Raw genomic sequence first — 27,001 nt, forward strand, 5'->3', positions numbered from 1 at the left:
AATGAACTGCAGCTGAAATATTATGTTCATTTTTTCACATGGTCTAGTTCTTCCCCTGCCCCACCCCTTTATATTCTTATGAGGGTCCCTTCTCCAGTCTTCAGAGAGTAGCTGGAAATGGGGAGCAGAAAAAGATCTTCCTTTCCTTCCACTCCGCAGTTTTAATCTGAAATCTTAGGTGCAGTACTGCGCCCTGAGCTCAGAAATTACTCAAGCTAATGAAATTCCCTGTCGCAAAATACGCCTAGAACAATGGGAGTTTTGAACATTGCAGAGGACCTTTTAGGAAGCGTCACAGCATCCTGATATAGCACATGCTTTGCATTCGTGAGATTTCACCCCAGTATCTCCAGGTAGGACTGGGAAGGTCTGAACCCTTGAAGGGCCACTGTCAGTCAGTGTAGGCAGTCCTGGGCCAGGTAGCAAAACAGTTTGAGTCAGGATGAGGCAGTGCAAAGAGCAGGGGTCAGCTGACCCTCCAGGGATGTGAGGGCACATTTGGAGTTTTTAAAGAGTGTTGCAAGTGTGGGCAGCTGCAGAAAGTTGCAAGTGCAATCCTGCAGTATGTGTCTTTGTTGTCATTTTTCTTTTACTCACACATCTCTCTCTCTCTCTCTCTCTCTCTCACACACACACACACACACAGAGAGAGAGAGAGAGAGAGAGAGAGAGGTCCAGCCTGCTCTATCCACTTCCAGCCCAGGGAAAGTGATTGATAAGTGTGAGGGAATTCTTTCTGCAGTGGGCAAAAGATTGCTTTCGTCCAGCATTCTCTTCCACTCTTGACAGCAGACAGACAGATGTTTCTGGAAACTTCACAGCAGGACCCCAAAGCAGCAACCTCCCCATTGCTGGTGGTATTTTCCTGACATCTGGTATACAGTGGTTTCTCTTGTGGCTAATTTCTCTGGTCAGAAACCACTTTCCTTTGGCAAAACCCCTTCTGGCTTCTGTCAGCTCCAGAAGATTCTGTTCCGTTTTTATTGATATGCTAAGGCAGCCTTGCCAACCTGGTGCCCCTCAGACGTTTGGGGCTGATGGAAGTTGGAATCCCAAACACCTGGGGGGCACCAGGTTGGCAAAAGGCAGCACCAAAGACTTTGGTTGAGTCTGTCAGGAAGGGAAGCATTCCTTGTGCAAGTGCTTTCCGATTAATGTTATTATTGGAACTGAATGGTGAACTTTCCCCCTGCCTTCCAAGCGGGCAAATTCCCCTTCCTTCCTCACCCCAGCCGCAAAAGGGTTGCATCCGAGGACACGTTGACTCCGAGAACCGCATGCCAAAAGTCTTTGCTGGCTGTTACCCTGCAGCAAAGCAGCAGCTGTTCGAAGGGTGAAACGGACCATTTGCCGCTCAGAAATTCTTAGCAAACATCTGCTCTCGGATGGACGGAAGGTCTCTCTCCTACTCGCAGCCCTGTCTGAACAGGAAAAGAGCAAATTCCTTTGGAACGTTGTTGGCTGGCATTCCTCAGTGAATGTGACACGATTTATGGCCTCTCTGAGAGATTTCATCACTTCTTAGACATTCCATCAGGAATGTGTGTGCTAATGTCAGGGGTAAGGAGGGCTCCAGGAAGCTGATTAACTTAATCTTCAATCTCTGGAGGAGATTCTCCTACGAAACAGGTCTGGGGGGGAAATGCTTCAAATTCCTAGGAGCCAAAATGAAAACGTTAAAAAGTCAGCTGTATATTGTCAGAGAAGACATTTAAATGCTTACATGCTAGTGTAGTGGATTTTCTGCAATTTAACACTCCAGTTGTGATAGAATTGTAGAATTGGAAAGGGACCCTGAGGATTGTCTAGTCCAATCCTCTGCAATGTAGGAATATGCAGCCGGGGCCGAACCTGCAACCTTGGCGTTATCAGCACCATGCTCTAACCAACTGAGCTATCCAGATGGTAGTGTTCAAGACAGCTTTTATTTGGTTGCAACAGTGGTTGCTGGGGAATCAACAAGAGTGGATTCCACAGGCCTATAATAAAGGCTCATATAGAGGCATTCCCTTGCCTTGGCTTGACGCAGGTGTAGAAATTAGGCAATATTCTTGGAGGGAAAGCATGCCTGCATTATCAGAGCTTGGGTGCCTGATTCAGCAGGAAGATTTCAGTGTCTGCTTTCTATCAAGCTGGTCCAAGCCTGAGATTTTTCCTGCACAAACCTTCTTGACACATACAATAAGCAGATTCTCCTAACAATGTCCTTTCACACAGTCTTCTTACAGGTCTTCTTCTTCTTTGGCGATCACTCGTAGCCGAGTAAGATTGTCTTCCATAAACACAGTTTTAACAATGAGTCCGTAAGTGACTGTGGAGGCCAATTCTGGACCCCCATGTCCTTCCACAGTGGGGACATTGGTTTCCAGGCAGGAGCTGATCACGCTGTGGATTTGCCAAGCGTGCCTTCCTCTTAGCACGTTTCTCCCTTGGGTTCTGGGTTCAAGTGTCTTCAAAGTCCACAACACCTTTGGTAAAGGCTGTTCTCCAACTGGAGCGCTCGCAGGCCAGTGTTTCCCAGTTGTCGGTGTTTATACTACATTTTTTTAGATTTGCCTTGAGACAGTCTTTAAACCTATCAGTGTGTTCATCAATACAGTGGTACCTCGGGTTACATACGCTTCAGGTTACATACGCTTCAGGTTACAGACTCCACTAACCCAGAAATAGTACCTCGGGTTAAGAACTTTGCTTCAGGATGAGAACAGAAATTGTGCTCCGGTGGCGCAGCAGCAGCAGGAGGGCCCCATTAGCTAAAGTGGTGCTTCAGGTTAAGAACAGTTTCAGGTTAAGAACGGACCTCCGGAACGAATTAAGTACTTAACCCGAGGTACCACTGTAAATTGACTGCGGCAAGAATTTTAATGGCTCAGAAATGGAAACAAGAAGAATTACCAACATTGGAAGAATGGAGACGGAAACTGATGGATTTTGCTGAATTAGATAAACTGACAGGAAAAATTAGATATCAGAAAGATCACAAGTTCACACAGGACTGGAGAAAGTTTACGATTTATCTGGAAAATATTTGTGATGAACAGACAACGCTAGTTGGATTTAAAGAGGCTTTGTGACGAGAAAGGGTATTGTAAGAGGGATAAGAGCTGTAAAGATTAATTAACTGGCAATACAATCATAAAGGAAATGTGAAATAAATTCAAAATTATGAGGATTGTGGAGGGAGCGGGGGGAAGTCCAAAAGAATTTTGTATTATAGTGGATATGAAATGTGTTATTTAAATTTGTAAAAGAAAATTTTCCTAAAAAATTAATAATAATAATAATAATAAAGAACAGTTTCAGGTTAAGAACGGACCTCTGGAACGAATTAAGTACTTAACCTGAGGTACCACTGTACTGCACTAGCATCAAAAATGTCAGAGCCTGAGTAGGGCCTGCCTGCCCCTGCTTGCTTCTAGGTGAGAGCACAGCCTAGGGAACTCCGTTGCTGCTGTGTGCACCCAGATGGATGGGGGGAGGGGAGAGGACCCTGGAGGAGGAGGAGGAGGAGGAGAAGTAGGTGGTCCCAGCAGAGCCTTGGTGCTTATGTGGGACTTGCTCAGCTGGTGGCTATTCTGTAAAGTGATTTTTTTCAGGTAGTGGTGCCAGTGCAGCTCCTTGTCTAGGAAGCGAAAGATCTATCTGTGTCTGAGATCCGTGAGGGCTGCTGCCAGTCAGATAGTACCCTGGTATAAGGGAGTTTTCCCAAGCTCCTCAAGGCTGAGCTGCCTTCTGTTATTTCTTGGGATGCTGCTCTTGAAAATCAATTAGAAAAATTACTTTACCCTCTTGTTTCAGCCACCGTGTGGAAGCGAGCATGTATTGCTTTTCAAGATGTATGGAGCTGTCTGCAGAATTTCAGTTTTCACTCTCCCACACCAGCAATTTCCCCAGTTGCAATTGTTCATGCAAATTGTACTGTCAAACACCTCCTACCTTTTCAAAAACAGACAGATGCGTAGGTGCTTTAGATGAGCACTCGTGTCTTTGCGCCTGTACCCCCGAATCTGTGTCAGTAGATGTGAAAAGCAGCTAGACATGATACGATTCATGCAATTCACCATGACAATGGTTATATATACTGTATCTTTAAAGAGCAAACTGCAGGCATGATGTAAAATTGACCACAAGAGGCAGTGATGGCCACCTGCTTGTATGGCCACTAACTTGTATGGTCACTCAAGGAGGATGTCTTATCGAAGCCAGGGGAAAGGGGGTGTGCTTAGGGAGAGGTGTGGTCCACAGAGAGTTCTAGGGACCAGGATTTGATCCCTGAGGGTCCCCACCCATGGCCTAGCATGTTGTTCTAACTGTTGAATAACAAAGGCATAAATGGGAAAGGCCTGTTTTGCTTCTTATCTGGAGGGGATGGGCAGTAATCTGCTTAGGCCCTTAGACTGCCGAATTTGTGGAATGAAGGTTCAGCACAAGAACCACGTGGCTCTCCGCCCCCCCCCCCATAACTTACAGTAGAAATTTATTTTATTTTATAATGCACATATTATCTGTAAATAAATTGACATTCTACCTGGAATTGCATTGCATTTTCAACCTACAGTGGTCAAAACAAACAGTTTAGAATGAAGCGTTTTGAATGTGCAGCATGTGTCAAATCTATCTGTGCAAATCTCTGCGAATGGTGCTGGCAATTTTTCTTGCATGGCTCTTGTCATTTGTCCAGGATATTCTGCCTCTGGCACCACCTGATCTTTTTCTATGGAAGCTCCCGGGTCCTAGCTCAGCTGGCTCTGAGCCAAGGAGTTCAGCTGACCAGGTGGGCCCTGCCAGCGGATGCTCTTTCAGAAGCGTGAGCTGCTTATTCTGGTCTCCTGCCCTGTCAGAAAACTTCCAGGGCAGGAAGTGAATAATCAGATTGCACTGACATGCAAATATTTACTGCCCTGCGATAAGACAAGTGCTCTGCTCCTCCTCTTAATGAGAGCAGCTTCTAATTTTGTTTTCTGACTGTTGGGATAAAGGGGCAGAAGGCAGCTGCTTCCACCTGTGCCTCTTCTTGTTTTTAGCTGATGCATCAGTTGTTTTGCAGGGGCTGTGAGAGAGGAACTCTGTTTCTTTGTTTTAATGCGGGGGGGGGGGGTTGGCTAGGAAAACACAGTCCTCTTGCATTCTTTGTGTCCCAGGCCTGAAACAGATGCAGATTTCCTGTTTCAGGATATGTTCGGTTTCCCATCTTTCTGTTGTAATAATAATAATAATAATAATAATAATAATAATAATAATTAATAATAATAATAATAATAATAATTTATTATTTATATCCCGCCCATCTGGCTGGGCCTTCCCAGCCACTCTGGGCGGCTTCCATAAAAACCAAAAATACAGTAAAATCACACGTTAAAAACTTCCCTGAACAGGGCTGCCTTAAGATGTCTTCTGAATGTCAGGTAGTTGTTTATCGCTTTGACATCTGCTGGAAGGGCATTCCACAGGGTGGGCGCCACCACCGAGAAGGCCCTCTGCCTGGTTCCCTGTAGCTTTGCTTCTCGCAATGAGGGAACCGCCAGAAGGCCCTCGGCACTGGACCTCAGCGTCCGGGCAGAATGATGGGGGTGGAGACGCTCCTTCAGGTATACTGGACCGAGGCCGTTTAGGGTTTTAAAGGCCAGCACCAACACTTTGAATTGTGCTCAGAAACATACTGGGAGCCAATGTAGGTCTTTCAAGACCGGTGTTATATGGTCTCGGCGGCCGCTCCCAGTCACCAGTCTAGCTGCCGCATTCTGGATTAGTTGTAGTTTCCGAGTCACCTTCAAAGGTAGCCTCACGTAGAGTGCATTGCAGTAGTCCAAGCGGGAGATAACCAGAGCATGCACCACTCTGGCGAGACAGTCCGCAGGCAGATAGGGTCTCAGCCTACGTACCAGATGGAGCTGGTAAACAGCTGCCCTGGAAACAGATTTGACCTGTAACAGGAGGAGAAGCACGTGGCAGGTGGAACAAGGCTATTATAGGCATTTCATATATGTTGCATAAACCCTACCATTCTGTGCCATTGCGTAGAATGCAATTACTCCCTTTTTGTTTGTGAAATGTGCTGATCTGCAAACTTGGGAAACACATGTAGCATACAACCAATTTGGGTTCGCTTCTGGCCAGAAGTTAGGTGGCTACTAGTCACGACAACTGAACAGGGACAGCCACACTGAAAGCCCTGCTCGGAGTTATTGTGGAGCGGGTTTCTGAGATCTTTGGGACTTTTATTTATTTATTTTATTTCACAACCAGTAATAAAACCTCAAAGCAGCTTACAAAAAGGAGAAGCTCTCTTGCAGACCACAGTGAGGAAGCCCATTTGCTGGGTTTCACAATTGGGGAGGATGCTGTTGGACTCTGGTCCTGCTTCCAGGTTTCCCATTGGGGCATCTGGTTGGCCGCTATAGGAACAGGATGCTGGACTAGATGGGCTTTGGCTTGATCTGTTTCCCAACCTTCTGCCTCCAGCTGTTTTTGGACTACAATTCCCATCATCCCTTGCCACTGGTCTTGCTAGTCAGGGATGATGGGAGTTGTAGTTCAAAAACAGCTGGAGGCACAAGGTTGGGAAACACTGATCTAGAAGGTAGATTAAGAGGCTGTGACTGACTCCACGATCACCCAGTGAGCTTCCTGAGTGGGGATTTGAACCCTGATCTCCCAGGTCCTAGTCCAACACTAACCACTACACCACACTGGCTTCCCATAGTACTTCTTCTATGGGGCAGCTATATAAATTAAGTAGGTAATGAAATATGGGGAAAGCAAAATGTCACTTAGAGAAGGATCTGAAATATTTTCCTTGAAGCTTGAATTTGTTTTATTCTGGATTGTTTTATCTGATGTTTTAGTGTGTTGTAAACAGCTTTGAGATTTTTTCTTTAAAATATAAAGCGGCATAGAAATGAAATGAATAATAATGATAATAACAACAACAAGAACAATAATATTTCATTGTAAAAATAAATGGCGCCTAGACATTCCGTTGTGGTGACCGTAACCCAGGTTGAAGATGCCTTTTGACAATTAGCTTGTATATCTGAGTTTCTAACACTGATTATTGTTCTGCACGTGTAGACAGATTCAGCCCTTGCTTAGGCACATCCTCTTCATTTGAGCGTAGTTCTTTGTTGATACATCCTCCAAACTTCATGGAGGAAGGGAAATGCAAGCTGGCCGCTGTTTCGTTGCTGGTAGGACTCACTTGGGTGCTTAGCAAATCAAGTGGCTTTTAGATCAGTGTTGTACTTGGTAAAAGGGAGTCAGTTCAAATTCGGCAGAAAATGACTTGAAGCAACCAGAGGTATCAGCGATCGGTGTGGACTCTGGAAGAGAAGCTGTCCTCTTGTGTTTCCTTGGTTTTCCTTTCCTTTCAGTGAACAGACACGTTTTATTTATGTGGGAAGGGTGGGCGAGGGAGAAGCGCAAGCAAGAAGCTTCCATGCAGCGTGCCCATGGTTATGTAATTGCCTTTGAATTGGCACAGATACGCATCTGAAATATTTACACAAGCTCTGCAGGGTATGATTGCACGTTTTAGCCGTCCCCCTCACTCAATCCGGGAATCCTTTCTGCAGAGGTAGTGATTGCTCACTGGAACATGAGTTAGCACTGCTGAGTCAACGGGGCCACATGGACAATGGAAGTGTTGAGTCAAAGATTAACTCGGTTTCCTGTCCTAAAGGGGTGGCTGGCTTGAATCCAGCTAGATGTTCTTATGCACAGACATTTCCTTTTCCTGTCCATGTTGCATCCGCCGCCACCAAACATGCAAGCTCTGCATGTGCTCCAGTTCTGGGGAGGGGAAAGGAGGCAAGCAGAATGCGATATTGGGTTCAGCTGATTTTCAGATTCCTGACAATTTCAGCTTTCGGTTAAAAAGAGAGGTAAAGTCTCCGGGTCTTATGGTTGCAGATAGGTGCTTGGAAGCGCCTTGGCAAGAGCTTCCAAAATCTCTAAAACTTGCAGGGAGTGAAGTGACTAAAGAGGATTTCTAGAATGTGTGTGTTTTCAGTATGCCGCTAAGATATTTGCCCCTCCCTGTGACTAGCAAAACCACAATACAATCTGCAAAACAGTAAAACTGAGTAACAAATGTATAAAATCAGAAAAATTATGCCGATTTCCATGGCACATGTAACGAGAGAAACAGAATTGCACTTCCTGTAGTGCAGAATTCAGATGACCTGGCTTAGAATGTTGATGTTTCTGGCAAGGAATCTACACAGCTCTCATTTTGACTTAGAAATCCTAAACAGTTGGAGCCCTGCATACCTTGTTCCAAGGGCTCGTGGAATGCCTTTTCTGTGGCTGTGCCACAATTGCGGAGTGTCTTCCCTTGAGATGAGGATTCATCCAAGTCCCAATCTCACCATTTCCCCGAACCATTCTGAGACTGGTGCAGTGTATATTTTGCAATACTGTGCTAAGGAGGAGTGGGATTGGTTCTCAGCCACAGATCAGGGAGTACTGCTAATGCTTCTGTTCTACAGCAACTGCCACCAGAGGCAATTGCCTCACTCTTCGTAATGGTAGAGCTGGCCCTACTGAATTGTGTTGGCTCCTCCTTCTCCACTTTCTCATTTAGCAGTGTCTGTGAATGTGACTCGAGTTCAGTTAATGGCTATTTCTTTGCTTTTTCTCTCTCTTTCTCCTTCCAGGACAAATTTGGAAGCCCTCCAAAAAAAGTTGGAAGAGTTAGAACTTGACGAGCAGCAGCGAAAACGCCTTGAGGCCTTCCTTACCCAGAAACAAAAAGTTGGGGAGCTAAAGGACGATGATTTTGAGAAAATAAGCGAGCTGGGTGCAGGAAATGGCGGGGTGGTCTTCAAAGTCTCTCACAAACCTTCTGGCCTCATTATGGCAAGGAAGGTGAGCATTGTTACTGACCTTATAGGCCAGCCCTTCCCCAACCTGGTGCCCTCCAGCTGTTTTTGGACTACAACTCCCATCAGTCCCAGCATATCCAGCACAGGATGAGGAAAGCTGTTTTGGCTAGCCTCCCATTGACAAATTTGCCCTGTGTCTCTCCCTGTTGACCCATTCTGTAGTCTCATTTATAATTTATTTTATTTAAAAGCACCTACGTATAAACTGATTAATATTTAAAAATCTCTAAGTAACGTATAAAAACAATAAACAGTATGACTAAAACAAAAATACCACATAAAACCAGTAAAACAGTAGTACAAATTTAGTTTAAACCAAATAAAATTGGGAATTTTGGGAAATGAAACAAATAAAAACTAGGAATCCCAAAGGAGCCTGGGGCAGCAATATATCAAAACATTTATTATTATTATTATTCAGTACAAACTTAAAATAAAAGAAATGCATGTAAAAAGCAATCAAATACCCACATAGTTACTTATTTCACAGTTGCCATAGCCAGTTTCTACCAGCTTGCAAATTCTTGAGTAAAAGTCTAGTTTGTTTTTGGTACGCATCCACAAAGATCAGTCAGTACAGCCCACAATTCTGGGAGGAGGATGTTCAGATCACAGGTGTTATCCTCTGTGGCTTCTAACATTCAGACTTCGCAAGGGATTTCTCCATGAAATGCAGCTTTGTAGCTCTTGGGGTCAATCTGTGTTTGGTATGTCATGACTTTTCTGCCTTCGTGCAGCACACCCCGCATCTGGGGTGTGCTTATTTTCTTTTAAACACCCCTGAAACTTATGGCAATTATCATTTTGCAGTTAATTCACCTGGAGATCAAGCCGGCAATCCGGAACCAGATCATCCGTGAGCTACAAGTCTTGCATGAATGTAATTCACCCTATATTGTGGGCTTTTATGGAGCATTTTACAGCGACGGCGAGATCAGCATCTGCATGGAGCACATGGTAAGTAAGCCTTTTCTCCTCCCCCCACTCCCTGCCTTTGGGTTTGTTCCCTGATTACGGCTTCCCCATTGTGTGTCGTCATGGAGAGGTGGATAGCTCAGTTGGTAAAGCATGAGACTCTTTAAGCTCAGGGTCGTGGGTTTGAGCCCCACACTGGGCGAAAGATTCCTACATTTCAGGGCGTTGGACTTGAATGACCCTCATGGTCCCTTCCAACTGTACAATTCCTTGAGGTGGAATACAGAAAAGCTATTTGTGCATTCTCAAAGTACCAGAATTTTGGGTCCTCACGAGGCAGGGTTAAGGCACACAACACTGTGCTTTGTGTGATTAACTCATAGAACTCATTTACACCAAACACCAAACGGCTTTGGTTCATCAGAGGCAGATAAGAACAGCCCTGCTGGATCAGGTCCAAGGAGGTTCACCTAGCCCAGAATCCAGTTCTTGCAGTGGTCAACCAGATACCCCAAAGCGAAGCAGACAAACAGGATCCAAGTGCAACAGCATTTCCCCAACTTGTGAATGCCAGCATTTGGTGTATGCTTCTGACAGTAGAGACGGAACAGAGCCATCATGACTTGTAGGCCATATCCACTTCTAAACCTACTCAGCATAGACCCATTGAAATGAATTAACATGACAAACGTGTCAGGATCTGCTCTTGAGTAGGACTAGCACTGGGTGAATCCCTAAAGCTTCCTCTTCCATGGATTTGTCTAATCACTTCTGAAAGTCATCCAAGGAGTGCTTTAACTGTGTGTCCTGCTCAAGAGCTTCATCAGATCTCTTGGTGGCTATTGGGTGGAAGCTTGTATATGGAAGGAGCTGTGACTAAGAGGTCGGAATACAGGAATCTGACTCAGGCCATTGGTCCTTCTTACCTCAGTGTTGTCAGCTCTGATTGGCAGCTATTCTCCAGAGTTTCAGAAATGAGTCTTCTCCTGTCCTCCCTGGGGATGCTGGGGATTGAACCTGGAGCCTTCTGCATGCCGTGCAAGTTCTCTGTCATTGAGCTATGGCCCCTCCTGTAGAGACAGTTGTAGGATTTACTGCTCTTTCTAAGACGAGTTCTTCCTTGTGTGTGCCCTACCCAAACAGAAAAATATAAAGTATGAGCTTCACCCTAAATACAAATCTACGTAGTATCTCTTTCATACTGCTCCACTTCACCTCGTATTTTTATTTGGTATTCACTGCTGCATTTGCCGTTCTCACCTATAGGGAAATAAACAGTGAGCATGGGCTGCCTGGGGACGCGGGTGGCGCTGTGGGTTAAACCACAGAGTCTAGGACTTGCCGATCAGAAGGTCGGCGGTTCGAATCACCCCTGTTGCTTGGTCCCTGCTCCTGCCAACCTAGCAGTTCGAAAGCACGTCAAAGTGCAAGTAGGTAAACAGTGTTTCCGTGCGCTGCTCTGGTTCGCCAGAAGCGGCTTACTCATGCTGGCCACATGACCCGGAAGCTGTACGCCGGCTCCCTCGGCCAATAAAGCGAGATGAGCGCCACAACCCCAGAGTCGGTCACGACTGGACCTAATGGTCCCTTTACCTTTATGGGCTGCCCGGGGTTGCTCCCGTCTTCCATTTTTTAACAAAACTAGAAAGTTCTCCTTCCATTCATTCTCTCTCTCTCTCTCTCTCTCTCTCTTTTCCTCTCCCCCTCTCATTTCCCCTCTCCCTCTCTCTCCCTAATTTTTCAGGTTTAACATTATTTAACATTTATTTTCACTCTGATAGAGGGGAAAAATGACACTTTGCTCTCGACATCTGTCAGCCTTTGTCGAACCAGATGGAACCCCTAGTTTTAGAGCACTAGTTCCCCCCCCCATTAAAGGTCAGTCAAAACCCTCCCTTTCTTCAACCCCAGTGGAGGCGTTGAACAATTTCACATGTGTGACCAAATGTTGTTGTGCAATACCCCCCCCCCAAAAAAAACCCCCAAAGTCCCAGCTTTGGGGTTAAATGAAATGGTGCCTACAAAAATAGCTGGCATTCTGAGCACCACGATGCATCATTATTTCTGTCCTACTCTTAACAGAAGTCTTTGTTTTATTTGCCCTTTCTGTTGCTAATGTTTCTTATGAAATGAGAAGGACATGAGGGTTTTTTTTTATTCTATATTCACAGAAAATTTACAGGAAGAGCAGTGAATAACTTAAAATACAATCATACCTTGGGTTAAATATGCTTCAGGTTGAGCGTTTTCAGGTTACGCTCCGCGGTAACCCGGAAGTAATGGAACGTGTTACTTCCAGGTTTTGCCGCTTGCGCATGTGTAGACACTCAAAATGACGTCACGCGCATGTGCAGAAGCTTTGAAACGTGCAAATGCGCAGTCGTGTGTTGCGTTCCACTCAGGATGCAAACGGGGCTCCGGAACGGATCCCATTCGCATCCAGAGGTACCACTGTAGAGGTATATGAGAAAGAGGGCAGAAGGTAAAAAGGACCCTTCCAGGCTGGTGGGGGTTTGGGTTTTTGGGGGTGTTTTTGGCAGATGTATCCTACAGCTACCTATCTACTTAGGGTTTCCCAAACATGGGTGTCCAGCTGTCATTGGACTACAACTCGCATCATCCCTAGCTAGCAGGAGCATTGGTCAGGGATGGTGGGAACTGTAGTCCAAAAACAGCAGGAGACCCAAGTTTGGAAAACCCTGGCCATATCTATATCCTACCTTTTTACCCAGAGCCAGGACTCAAGTGGGCTTACAAAAATTAAAACAAATACACTTGAAAGAAATGTAGCTAAAAACATAAAAAGCTTATTAAGTAATTAATCTAGCCATGGAATCAAAATGATACAAAAAGCATATCTAGTATTGCAGAATAATGATGATGATGATGATGGGGTACATTCCAACTCTACAATTCTGTGATTCTTTTCTATGAAATAACTTTACCATTCCGTTCACAATGACACTATCCAGATGAGGAGCTTTAAAGTGTCCCAGACCACCCAGCTTGCTCCATGCTTGGGCAGCGTTTTTTTATCCCTGCGTCTTACCCACACTGTCTCTTCCTTAGAGGAAAGTTAGAGGGTTAGTAAATAAATTAACTGCAGAGACTGTTTGTCCCTTGTTAATCAAGCATTTCAGGAAGTCTGGAACACCACGAACCTCTCCACAACCCTGGAAACAGACGCTTCCCGGCTCTATTTGTGAAAACAATTAAAATAAAGATTTTGATTGGGGTTTTTTTTGTGTTTTGGAAGAGAGGTGGGCTCTTTTTAAAGCTTGTTCTTTCCTCAAAATGGTTGTGCTTTGCAAAAAATAAATTAATTAATATGACTTACACCGTTCCTCTCCCCTTCTGCCTCCAGCTCTTAGCAACAGCAGTATATATTTAACTTGGAAAGGGTGTGTTTGCGTTCTATAACAGGCCCCGATAAGCAAGGGAAGAGATTTTCTTTTAAAGACTGATGTCTAAGGATAGCAGGCATTCTGTCTTGCTTGCCTTCCTTGCTCCACCCGCCCCCCCCCCCAAACCCCATGTTTTGTCAGGTCATGGGTGTCCCACTCCTTACCTAACTAATTCTGCCTGACGGAAAAAGGTGCGCTCTGCCCACAGCTGTATAGAACCTCCATGTTCAATGGCAGTATAGCCTGGAAATGCTACGGACCAGTGGGGAAGGGCTCCTGCTTTTGTGACCTGCTTGGACCTCTGGACAGGGGTGCCAGGTGTATGGGGCTCAAGGGGCTCCAGTCCCCCAATATTTGAGGGCCAACCCCTCAACCACTGCCGCTGGGCACCCTCCACATGCCCCAGCCCCAGCCTCCACCTGGCAACTCAGGAGCCGACCCAGGGCTTAGATGAGCAAGCGTGATGGCACCACCTCAGGGGTGGGGGCCAAGTCGGTGTCCCTGCCTCTGGAAAACCCAACAGGCTGACATGCTCTTGGGGAAAGGATGTTAGAGGATGTTAGGCCCCTGCCCCATTTTGATTCAGCAGGGCTCTTGCATTCTCATGCTGTGTGATGACCAGTAACCTGTTGATTAATTTGTTTCGAAATGTGGAAGTAAGGTAATGTGTTATTAATTCAGCTGTAATCTTATGCAGTGCAAATTCTAGAGGGTGTGCTGATAACAAGAGGGACACACCTGCCAATGTCCACACTTGGGTAAATAATGGCTTTATGGCACAGAAGCCTGCTGGCGGGAAGGGGTTACGAACCTTAAATGTGTCATCTGAGTTCAGGGGTTAATGGGATGAGTTACAGGAAGTTGTGTGCCCTTTACGTCCTCAAGTTGTGGGTAAGAAATTGCTCTGTGTGGCCTTCCTTTGTTCTCTCCTTTTGCAGAACTACTTGCCATTTGATTTCATCAAAAACATGGTCCAGCTGTTCCTTTTCTGCTATCAGATGTCAAGCTGCCTTTTTTCCTGCCCCCTTCGGGCCTTTCAGAGTGTCTTTGACACTTTGAGGATAAACATGATTAACGCTCTGAATGTTTAAACATGTTTTTTTTTTTTCTTAATAGGACGGCGGCTCCTTGGATCAAGTCCTGAAAAAGGCTGGCAGAATCCCTGAACAGATTCTGGGCAAAGTTAGCATTGCCGTAAGTATGTTGCTTTGGCATTCAAGCAAGTGGAATCGAAATGTAGTCGGTGATGGCAGGTCAAGTCCAGAAGGCAGAGACAGCTGGTTGAAAGTTTCTGCTTGAGGCAAACTGAAATGAGATGGACAGCTATGACTCGTGCTTCTAAATGTATTGCTTTCCCCCTTTTAAATAGACTGACTTTAGAAAGACACACTTGGCACAGGAAATATAGCTCATATAGAAGTCCCATTTTCACCAGAAGCCTTTAGTTGACTGTGGCAGCTTTTGGGTGGGACAGCCACTACAGTCACCCACAGAGAACTCATTTGTTGTGGTCTAGTATGTCCTTCCTGTTCCCCAGCATGTGATGCAACTTGGGGTCAGAGGGCAGGCAGATGGGAGAGAGAGAGAAGTATGTGATGCAAGGAGAGACTCTCCCCTTGCTCCTTGCTGTCCCTTCATCTGTCTCCTCCACTTCAACCTTGGATGTTACCAACCCACTTAAGAAAACAGCTTCCCAAACCTCCCTAAAGTTTATTTTGCTTATTCTTACTTATTAATTAAATTTGTATACCGCCCTTCATCCAAAGACCACTTGCTCCCTGCTCCCTTTCCACCTGGCCTGGGAGGGCAGGGCCCTGACTGATTTAATCTACAAAAGCCAAGGTGGCTGAACAGATTTTTGGGTTGGGGTATTGTTTAGGAGGTTCCATTGCTATTATTATTGCCCTACTTGTTTAAAATGTTTTCAGCTGGTTTTTAACTGCTTCTTAACTTGTGTGATTTTAAATTGGGGCGTGCGTGTTGCTTTAAAAAAAAAAAGTTAAATTTTAAAATTAAATTCTGCTGTATTCTACAAGCAAGTGGAGCCAAATTTGAGGAGTTGTCCTGCAATTCTAAATTCATTTAAAGCGCAATTCGTACATGGAGGAAGAGCATTGCTGCTCCCCAATCAAGGAGAAATAATGCAATTTCCCCTTGTATTTTATGCAATATATGGCTTTTCATTTCCTTTGCTATTTTTTTTGTTTTAATTTAAACTTTTGGTTTTGGATGCAGGTCATAAAAGGTCTAACATACTTGAGAGAGAAGCATAAGATCATGCACAGAGGTAAGGATGCAATCTTGCTTCTTCATGATCAAGCATATTCTGCATTCCTTTGTCTATGAATTTTAGCTGCCTTTCCCTGTAGGTGTCTGTGAGGTCAGCTCATAGGATGATACTCGTCTAAGAGAGGACCCACTGAAATTAATGAACATGACTAAGTTAGGCCCATTAATTTTCAGTGGGTCTACTCTGAGAACAACTAGGGTTGAGCTCAGCCCATTCGGTGGAGTGTTAAAAGAATTTTAAGGTCTCTCAAATATAGAATAAATATTCATAAGTGCACACATATCTAAATATATGAACCATGTCTCTGAAATAGTATGGGAGAGCAATCCTGAAGCCATTTTGACTCTCCCAATAACCTCAAATATTCCTCTGCAGTAAGAGAGGCAAATATGGAAAGTCTTCCCATTGTCTTTTCGCTTTCAAATCCTGTCTTTAAGGGCGTTTTTGTGTATGAATAGGATGAGCCTGTGACCTGGATTCAGGAACTAAAGTATTAACCTTCACAAAAGAATGGCCAGATTACCCAGGTAATGCAATCAGTGACCATTATTAGATATCCTGGCAGACAGGATTCCCTCATGCGGGTGGCGCTGTGGTCTAAACCACAGAGCCTAGGGCTTGTCGATTGGACGGTCGGCAGTTCAAATCCCCGCGATGGGGTGAGCTCCCATTGTTCGGTCCCTGCTCCTGCCCACCTAGTAGTTCGAAAGCCCGTCAAGTGCAAGTAGATAAATAGTTACGACGCTGGCGGGAAGGTAAACGGTGTTTCCGTGCTTCTCTGGTTCGCCAGAAGCGGCTTAGTCATGCTGGCCACATGACCCGGAAACTGTCTGTGGACAAACGCCGGCTCCCTCATCCTATAGAGCGAGATGAGTGCGCAACCCCAGAGCCGTCTGCGACTGGACCTACCTGTCAGGGGTCCCTTTACCTTTACCTAACTCCCCTCACAGAGCTACCATTCCTAGAGTGGTTCAAAATCAATCCCTCTTCCCAGGGAACTCTGGGAATTGCTGCATTTGAGGGGTCTCTGAACCAACTCTTACACCCTTAGCAAACTACCATTCCCACCCATCATTCTTTTGAGGGAAGCATGACTGTTTGAAGTCTCTGTGGTAGTGCTTTAAATGCATAGTGCGGATTGTTCCAGAAACACTTGTTTGCAGAGTTGTTTGCATGGTCAGTGGAGGGGGTGAGGAGACTGGGGCTTTGCATCATTTTATTATTTCCAAGGCCAACTTGCTGCTTCATCCTTTCAAGGTTAAAAAGGTACCTACTGTACAATGTACGCATTTTAAAAAACCAATTCTCACCTTCAAATGCAGTGTGAATTTTGCCTCCTTTGTCAGCTCCCCAGCCGCTCCCCAGTTCCTTAATAATGTCTGTGTCCCAACATAACCCCTCCTTCCATAGATCCTCTGCAGCCAATCACCCCTGGGGGGTTTATAAACCTGGAGGAGGCTGTTTGCAAAAGCCAATATTCCAAAGGTGTGTTTGTGTCAACTTATTCTCTTCCTGACAGACATTATTGGATGTTCGGGCGGTGGAAATCAATAAAACCAGAGAGCTCAGATAAATAGGAGATTAAAAGGCTAAGAAAAAAGAATTGTATGAAACTGCTAGAACAGTCATGTTGGGCTGCTTGATTCTGGTCAGCAGGGCCTTTACCCTGATCATCTTTACCCTGAGATGATCTTTGCATTTATTTACTTATTAAATTTGTATGCCGCCCGCCATCCAAATATCTCAGGGCGGTTCACAGAATAAAAACACAAGATAAAAACACAAAATACCTAATATAAACACGAACAAAACCAAAATAAATCAATAACTCTCCTTCCTCCCCCCACAAACACATTATTATTATTTAATCGTTTTTATTTGATTTTACAGATATAAATTTATAACAAAACCAAATACATATCCATATAAAGAAATTTTTCTGACTCTCGAGACTTCCCTCCATCCCCTCCATGGGTCCTAATGTCAATGTTTTCAATTGCATATTATATCATAGCCTATATTTTATATCTATCCATATTGTCCATAGTATTTGTTACATTACAAGTGAGATTAAAATCCCGCTAATGTTTTCATCTGCTTACTTCTTTCTTGAAGTTTTTGTCTTCTTGGTCCCTGAGCTTTCCGGCCAGTTTTGCCATTTTGGCGTAGTCCAAGAGCTTGATTTGCCATTCCTCTCTGGTAGGGATTCTTTCTTCTTTCCATCTCCCCGCAAACACATTTAAAAGGATGCAAGATGTCAGTCAGCCAAAGGCCTGGTTGAAGTTGAATGCTTTCACCTGGCACCTAAAGGCGAGCCTCCCTGGGGAGAGCATTTCACAAATGGGGAGTCACTGCAGAAAAGTGCAATTCCTCTCCACTTGTGTATCTCCTTTCCTGTGAATTAGGCTGCCCATGCAGGACACATACCCAGCTGGCAGGGGGGTGATTCTGTGCATTCTGCCCCCAAAGAAACTGGAATTTGTCAGTTTTTATTCTGTTTTCTTTTCGCCTTCTTACAAGCACTGGGTGATGGTGCAGGAAACCCAGCCTTGGCCAACCTTTTGCCCTCTGGATGTTGTTGGGCTACAAACTCCTAGCAGTCGACACTGGAAGTCTTCAGTAGGCACTGAAAAGACAATAACTGGACTTAACCATCCAGGGATCCTTTACCTTTTTACCTATTAATGGGAGGGAGTTTCAAAAGGGAGGTGCCACCCCATTAAAGGTCCAGTTCCTGCATTGTATGGAACTGTGTAGACCTCCTGGTGAGATGGTATCCTATAGAGCACAGTTATGACTATAAGGGGCAAGACACTCATTTCGATATCCTAGAATATAGGATAATACAGTTCACATTTTCTAAGTGTGGTGTGTTTCACTCAGACACCTCCTAACATGAAAACAAAATGGTGAACATTAGAAGCTGCCTAATGCAGAGACGGGACGCGGGGCTTGCTGATCGCATGGTCGGCGGTTCGAATCCCCACGGCGGGGTGAGCTCCCGTCTCTTGGTCCTAGCTCCTGCCCACCTAGCAGTTCGAAAGCACCCCTAAGTGCAAGTAGATAAATAGGTACCGCTTTCTTGCAGGAAAGTAAATGGCATTTCCGTGTGTGGCGCTGGTGCTGGCTCGCCAGAGCAGCTTCGTCACGCTGGCCACGTGACCCGGAAGTGTCTCCGGACAGCGCTGGCCCCCGGCCTCTTAAGTGAGATGGGCGCACAACCCTAGAGTCGGACACAACTGGCCCGTACGGGTAGGGGTACCTTTACCTTTTAATGCAGAGTCAGGGACGCGGGTGACGCTGTGGGTTAAACCACAGAGCCTAGGACTTGCCGATCAGAAGGTCAGCGGTTTGAATCCCCGCGACGGGGTGAGCTCCCATTGCTCGGTCCCTGCTCCTGCCAACTTAGCAGTTCGAAAGCACGTCAAAGTGCAAGTAGATAAATAGGTACCACTCCGGCGGGAAGGTAAATGGCGTTTCCGTGCTCTGCTCTTGTTTGCCAGTAGCGGCTAAGTCATGCTGGCCACATGACCCGGAAGCTGTACGCTGGCTCCCTCGGCCAATAAAGCGAGATGAGCGCCACAACCCCAGAGTCGGTCACGACTGGACCTAATGGTCAGGGGTCCCTTTACCTTTAATGCAGAGTCAGCCTATTGGTCCATTTTGCTCAGTATCACCCACTCTGACCGACAGTGACTCTCTAGATGAGGGTTTCCTAAACTTGGGTCTCCAGCTGGTTTTGGACTACAGTTCACATCATTCCTGACAGCTGGTCCTTCCTGCTAGCTAGGCATGATGGGTCTTATAGTCCAAAAACATATGCAGACCCAAGTTTGGGAAAACCTGCTCTAGACTTTCAGACAGGAGTCTTTTCCAGTCCTACTTGGAGATGCTGGGGATCAAACCTGAGACCTTCTGCATGCAAAGCAGACTCTCTACCACAAATTATGGCCCTTCCCTTAGGGGGAATGACTTGCCCACCCCTGCAAAGGGGACTGGAGATCCTGACTTAAATATGCTGAAGAACCTTTGGGTCCTGTTGCTGGCAAGGGAGTGATAAAGAACTAGCACTGTACCCTTGCATTAGTCTAATTGACTGCATTTACTTAGGCTCTTAGCTGGCTCCTCCTGCAGCTGTAAAGCACTGGGTTGTTATGGCAGCCAAGATGCAGGGACGTGAGGTTCGGAGAAGCAGGTGCTAAATATTTCATCCAGGAGGGCGTAGATGCAAACTGTACCGGTGAAGATCTACCATGATCAAGCGGGCTGCCTCTTCTCTTGGCTGTAATGATCATTCAAATGAAAGCTTCAACACATACCAGACCAGTGGAGATAAGAGATAGCAGCTGGGTTCCTTTGAAAGCTGAGGGTGAGAGTTGCTGTACACATCAAACTTTCTACCATACACTCCAACATTTATCCGATGAAAATAGGGACGACCTATTCCATAGTAGTAGTAGTACAGTGGTACCTCGGGTTACATATGCTTCAGGTTACGTACGCTTCAGGTTACACACTCCGCTAACCCAGAAATAGTACCTCGGGTTAAGAACTTTGCTTCAGAATAAGAACAGAAATCCGGCTCCAGCGGTGTGGCGGCAGCAGGAGGCCCCATTAGCTAAAGTGGTGCTTCAGGTTAAGAACAGTTTCAGGTTAAGTACGGACCTCCGGAACGAATTAAGTACTTAACCTGAGGTACCACTGTAGTAGTAGTAGTAGTAGTAGTAGTAGTAATAATAATAATAATAATATATTTTTACCTTGCCCATCTGACTGGATTGCCCCAGCAACTCTGGGCGTCCTACAACATATATAAAAACGTAATGAAACATTAAACATTAAAAAACTTCCCTATACAGGGCTGCCTTCAGATGTCTTCTAAAGGTTGTATAGCTACTTATCTCCTTGGCTCAGAGGTCGCATAATTTTTAAGTCTTCCCACATGATGGTTTGGCCCTACTGCTTCATTGTGGGAAGTCTCCATTCTGCTGCCAGAGCTGTGCAGGAACATGCAGTGGTGTCATGGAGAACCGCAATCTTATGATGAAGCAGGCTGACACAGCAACTTCCTGTACAGTAAGGGAATGGACCAAGTCAGCCCAGCCATATCGGGCACCCACGCCACCACTGGCTTCATCTGTGCTTCACATGTTAGAGTTACCGTTTGCATAAGTCCTATGTGTCTTAGGGAACAAATCAGCTGTCTGTGCCCTGAGAACTCAAGGAGTGATAGCCTGTGCAGTCAGTACTCTGATTAGATCCACTGAAACGAATGGACTTGCATCTGTTGATTTCTGCTCTGAGTATCACTCAAGGTGTGCAAAACATCGGTTTTCATCTGCACCCTTTCTTGAGGGGCTCCTTGGGCAAATGATGTTCTGGCTCTCAGAACTCCAGGTGGCAGGTGAGGCTGTTGGAAGTGCTGGAGGAATGTGGAAACTCCTCCTTCCATCCAGTGTCACAGGGAGTGAGGCCATAGCGGAAGAACACACACACACACACACACACACACACACACACACAGCTACACTGCCCTGGAAGTGTGTTACTCAGCACTAGATAACGGTAGCACGAGACATTGATGTCCAGTGAGGGCGGGAGTCCTCTGTGCTGAAATGTGCAAATTAGTTGAGGATTAAAGGTTTGGTGGTGCGCCAAAGGGATCAGGGTGAGCTGGCATGATCCCAGTCTCCCACCACTCAATGAGTATGAACATCCACATAGGTTTAACATACATAGATGTTCCTATGCGGCATCTATACCACGGAGATGGGCTTTGACTCAGGAGATTTACTGTTTACCCATCCACCATAGAAGCCCAGTAGATGCAAAAGACTTAGCACAGCTAACCCACTGGAAACATCAGTGATGTTTTCTCTTATCCACTGTAAGGTTTCTTAAAAGAAGTAGTGAGGAAGGAACTCTGGGCTCTTGACTTTCCCCACCCTGCAAGTAGAAATCGTGAAAGGCTGCTGCTGCTGCTGCTTCCTCCTTGAACCTCCACCACTTTTCAGCTGCTCCATTTTTCCTCCTTACCAGAAGAATTGATTGCAGAGATGCCTGCTTATTTCATAAGGCTTAATGCACTGCTAATGACTGGATAAGTGCTCTATTCTACAGTGGTGTCCTCCGCCTACAGCAGAAAAGATGAAAAGAATCGCTTCCAGTGCCTGAGCATTCATAAATAGTTTTCAGTTGCCTAGTTACAGACAGCCTTTATTTAAGGAAGCAGGACTGCATATGTAAGCTGGTGGTGGCTTGGTTCAGACAACCATGTTTTTCTCCAGCGAGCCTTGATTTCTGCAAAATCAAAAGACTCACAGATTGCTTTCGGTTCTTATGGTTTTGTTGGAAAAGTGTGGTGGATCAAAGTTGGCCGAAGAGGTCCGACGAGCGATGGGCTCCAGCAGCCACCATGTTTTCTGATTTTTGTCCAAAGATGATGGCTTGAAGAGCTTCTTGCTTTGGATCCCTTTGCACAATCAAATTTTGCTTTTTCATTCCATAACTTGGTGTTTTGCAAAAGTCTTATCACTTATTTGTGCAGTGTGGGGGGGGGCACCCAAGTTTTCTAGAGTCCACCTGACATTTATTTACTACCGCTGTTGACTCAGCCATCCATATGCCAGGTAGATCAGGGTGTAGTTTCCTCTACTTTTGATGCTTTGTGTATGTTGAAAGGTAGATCAAGACTGAATTTGAAGTGGGAGGTGGTTGACCATAATCCCGCCACCTGCCTGTTGGTGTGCAAACAGTCCCTGCTTTATTATGCGTTGAATCCAGCAGAATCGTTGCATGTGTGGAACGGCTTCCAAAAGTGCAACAGAACTTCTCCCTCTCCTTGTGCCACCCCAATCTGCCCCAGAGGGTTGGAGGAACCCCCAGAACAGATTTGGGGAGCATCCAGAAAGAAGAGAGAAAGGAGTTACATTGAACTCAAGGAAGTCATTCTACTCATCTAGTGACTTACGATATTATCAACAATTTTATTATTTATATCCCGCCCATCTGGTTGAATACAACCCAGTTTTTTAATCCCACCTTTCATCCAAAGACCTTAGGCAAGCATACATCATTTCTCTCCCTTGGTCCTTTCACAGCATCCTTGTGGGGTAGCTTAGACAGAGAGAAAGAGAGAAGCTGTGTGGCTCAACACGGTTGTGAACGCCAGTTGAGTGATTTTCTGAGGTTGTGACTTTTGTCCCATAACACCACTCTGGGGTTGTGAAATCAAAGAGCCTTTTCCTCCCATGCATGCCTGCGTGGTAAAAGACTGTAGGAATTTAGCTGGGAATTCTTGCTTTTGATCCAGGGAAACTGTTTGTGAGGGAATGAAAACATGTGAAGCCTCATGAATAGAGGAAGTCTGTTGACAGGCAGAGAACAGGCAGTGAGGCTGGCGTTTCGGAGGACGTATTCTGTGTCCTGACTGTGCCATCTGTCTAAGCAGCTGTAGCTTGCAAAATGCTTATGTCAGTGGGGTGCCATGGGCAGAGAGTCCGGGACACTCTCTCTCTCTCTCTCTCTCTCTCTCTCTCTCTCTCTCTCTCTGTGTAGTGTTTGTGTGGAACACTTGGCATTGTTTGCAGAATACCCCCTCTGCTCAGCCTTTGGGATCTCCCATACAAAGGCTGTCAAGTCCCAGGACCAGGGAAAGCATCTTCCTCTCTGCTCTGATTGGACAGTACAAATTTAGATAAACAGATAAAATTCTGTAGAAGCCAAGTCCTTTGTGATCTGACTGTTGGTCTGCAATGTGCCACAGGACACTCTTTTCAAAGTCGTGTTTCTTCTTTACATGAACAAGCTGTTTGGGTTCAGTCATCCTTGGAGCAATCTACAAGGAGCCTTTATTGCATAATTGGACTGAGTTTGGGATATGTTTGGACCAAGATCAGCTTGTACCACCCCAGGAACGTTCTTGGTCTGTAGCAAAACTCCTGACCATGTAAAGCAGGGAAGGGAAAACTCAGACTTGCCAGCCAAATGGGGGGCTTCAGGCCTCTCTATCCAGCCCTTGGAACTGCCCCCAAGACACTTGGCCCTCTTTTTGCCTGACTGGAAAGTGCCCTTGAAATGTGATGATGCTTCTTGCTTGTCTGGATGAAGGATGAGATGGGTGTTGTGAGTGCATGTAGAAATGAAACTACAGTACAAAGGTAAAATTGGTTGCCTTGCCCACTGTTGCTTCTGGCCCTGCCCACCACTGCCTTGCGGCCCCTGGAAGGTTGCCCAGAATGGAATGCGAGTGAACTCTGAATTGGACAAGCCAGTCTCTGAATTGGACAACTTGCAACCACAGCTGGTGCTTCACCAACCTGGTGCCCTCCAGAAGACTTGGGTTACAACTCCCAACGGTCCCAGCTGGCATAGTCATGTGAGCTGGGGCTGACAGGAATTGTTGTCCAAAACATCTGGAGGGCACCAGGTTGGGGAAGGCTGGTGTGGAAGGTCAAAGTATCTTGTCTCCTGTATGTCATGAGGTAAATAGAAGGCCTACCGAAGGAATTATTATTAATTTTTCCTGTTGTGCTATAAAAAGGAAAAGACTGCATTAAGGAAGCATTTCTCCCTTTCACTTTTTGGTTTGTTACTTTCATGATCTGTTTTCGAACCACCCTCTCATTTCATTTTAATACATACTGAGCCCCAGAGATTAAAAAAGCAAGGCAGAAATGCCTGAATGAAAACAAGTAATTAAAATATCGTCCATTCATCTTTTTTTTTCCCCTCCCAGATGTTAAACCATCCAACATTTTGGTAAACTCTAGAGGGGAGATCAAGCTTTGTGATTTTGGTGTCAGTGGACAGCTGATAGATTCAATGGCTAACTCCTTTGTGGGCACAAGGTCCTACATGTCCGTAAGTACAGACGACGATGATGATGATGATGAAACTGTGATGGTCCAGTTTACTCAGGACAAAATGGCCATGTGCTGAGAGCGCTTCCATGTCCTCGTGTGGTGTGCTTTTTCCCATGTGTGACAGTTGCCCGTTGGTGTGCTTTGCAGTTGTGTACGTGCCACAGAATTACATGTGAGCCATTTGCATTGCTGGAAAGGGATGCAGTTACGACAGACGTTGCTAGAATCAAACCTTGCCAGGATTTTGTGGCTCATGAACTTCAGATGCCGTTGGGGCAGGAGATTAAAGAACTTGACCCTTTCCTCAGAGCCGGACCTGACTTGCCTCTTCCATTACTTGTGGTTGGTGATATTCCCAGGATCAGCTTCAGAGAGGGCTAGTGGAGGAGCCGTGCTCGTTTCAAGTTGAGCGCTATGTAATTTCCTGTGGCATAGAGGCTTAACAACAGATCGCAGGCCGAGCAGCACAAACTACAACTAAAAATTGGCAGTTCTCTTTGATATTTATGAAGGCTTCAGCAATGCAGCAGCCTGAAGGCTTCTGAAGGTCCCACAGGCTTCCAAATCTCCTGCTGTAGGGAAAAGGAAAGCAAAAAGAAAAGGGGCCTGCCTGACTAAGCAGAATTAAACCGCCTTCCTCCATTTTGTTTTCTTCGCCACACTCGCCAAGGGTTTGCTCTCTTTTACATTGCAAATTTCCGCTGTCTCGGGCTTTTAGATTTATTTCTGTTCTATCTTTTGTGGTTTTTTGTGCATGTAGCCAGAAAGACTACAAGGGACTCACTATTCGGTCCAGTCAGACATCTGGAGCATGGGGCTCTCCCTGGTCGAGATGGCCATCGGCAGGTATCCAATCCCCCCACCTGATTCGAAGGAGCTGGAACTAATGTTCGGCTGCCCCATAGGGGGTGACTCACCTGTCTCTGAGGCATCCCCAAGACAAAGAACACCCAACCGACCAATGAGCGGTAAGATAATAGTCATAAATCTTGTTGCATTTGCTCCACGTTGTGACTTTTCAGGTTGCAATTGCTGCACGTGCAAAAGCGCTCTATAGTGCTCCACGCTTGTGCAGAAGCACCGCTATAGTTGCGGACTTTTCAGGGTGCGAACGGCACTCTGGAACAGATCATGTCCGCAACTAGAGGTACCACTGTATTGGCTGATGCATTTTGTGCCCAGGGCCTGGAAATCTGCCTAAACCCACCCAAATTCCAAGGTTCTGCTGTCTATAGGGAAAGCTCTACAAAGGCAACAGGAGAGTTCACAATGCGGCAGTCTTATGGTCAGCAAGTCGGTGTCATTTATGCTGTCTTTTCCTTTCTGAACCCAAGATCCTGCTTTCTGTAGCAAACTTGCCCTCTTCGTGCCCATGGTGTAGGCTGTCCAGTTTAACACAAGGAGGAGGACCATGCCAGCGAAGACGTGTGATGCCACCCCAGAGCTGGTCTCTGTACTGAGGCCTTCTTGGAGTTGATGAAGACAATATACCTAGGAATAAAGGAAGCTGCTTATACCGCATCAGACCATGGGTCCAGTTAACTCAGTCTACACTGACTGGCAGTGGCTCTCCAGGACTGCATGGGGGGACACTTCCCAGTCCTGCCTGGAGCTGCCATTTGGGATTGAACCTGGGACCTTCTGCATGCGAGGCAAATGCTCTACCACTGAGCTATGGCCCTTCCCCAAAGTGTAATTATAGTCTCCTGAGGGTAGGAGTTGAGACTTGTTTATAAAGTAGCCATTTGTGCGATGGCGAATTGAATACACCATTGAGGAATAATTTTCTGCTGCTGGATGGTGGTTCAGCAATCCGTCATAATGCAGCTTCCTAGCTCGATGGCTTATTATTTTCAGTGCCTCCCCCCCCCCTTTTAAGGCAAACCTACCCATTATTATGTATGTATATTTTTTATTTTAAAAGACTGCTGGTGTTATCTATTTACTTAGATAAATTTTATGCCTGCTTGCTCTTAACGCTGGGTTTTTATCAGTATTTTTTAAATCAGTATTTTGCATTGCTTCATATTAAGCAGGTTTTAGTTGTCCAAGCTGTATATAAACCTTGTTAGGTAAATAGACATAAATAAATAAATTGAGGCTGCAAAAACTGCAAAAACTTCTACACAAGAGCAATTATGACAAAATGAGGTGCTTGGAAGACCTTTTTTTTTCAATTCAGAGCTTCTTCTGCAGACATGGTTATTTTCAGATTATTGATGGAGTCTCTTTCCTGACTGCTTCCCATTTCACAAGGGGCTCACTGTAACTAAAGCAGCCTTCTCCAACCTGGTGCCCTCCAGCTGTTTTGGGCTACAACTCCCATCGTCCTCAGACAGCAAATGCTGGCTGGGGTTGATGGGAGTTGTAGTTCCACAAAAGCTGCAAGGCACCAGGTTGGAGGAGGCTGAATTAAGGAAATGAGGTGCCTAGCTACTGCCAAATGTTTCTTCCAGACAGCATTTTTTTTTTGTTTTGTTTTTAAAAAAGAAATAAAGCAGCAATGAATAACAAAACCTCAGTGCTCATTTTGTAAGCATGGACTTCATGTGAGCATTTGAAAACCACCATTTAGAGATGGCTTTGAGGGTAACAGAACTTACTAGAAAAGGTAGGAACAACAACAAAAAGTAAGAAAGAGAAATG

At 45.5% G+C, this 27,001-nt stretch overlaps 1 protein-coding gene across 1 annotated transcript in view; it reads left to right on the forward strand.

The window, feature by feature from the left end:
* MAP2K1 (mitogen-activated protein kinase kinase 1) overlaps positions 1 to 27,001 on the forward strand; it is a 41,023-nt gene that overhangs the window by 9,123 nt on the left and 4,899 nt on the right. Inside the window, exons 2-7 of the mRNA XM_079954352.1 lie at positions 8,655 to 8,865; positions 9,693 to 9,839; positions 14,318 to 14,395; positions 15,437 to 15,488; positions 24,229 to 24,353; positions 25,116 to 25,323. Of these exons, the coding sequence (XP_079810478.1) occupies positions 8,655 to 8,865; positions 9,693 to 9,839; positions 14,318 to 14,395; positions 15,437 to 15,488; positions 24,229 to 24,353; positions 25,116 to 25,323 (821 nt within the window). The remainder of the gene's footprint in view (positions 1 to 8,654; positions 8,866 to 9,692; positions 9,840 to 14,317; positions 14,396 to 15,436; positions 15,489 to 24,228; positions 24,354 to 25,115; positions 25,324 to 27,001) is intronic.

Source organism: Podarcis cretensis (genome assembly GCF_951804945.1).
Source record: "Podarcis cretensis genome assembly, chromosome: 14".
NCBI classification, from domain to species: Eukaryota; Metazoa; Chordata; class Lepidosauria; order Squamata; family Lacertidae; genus Podarcis; species Podarcis cretensis.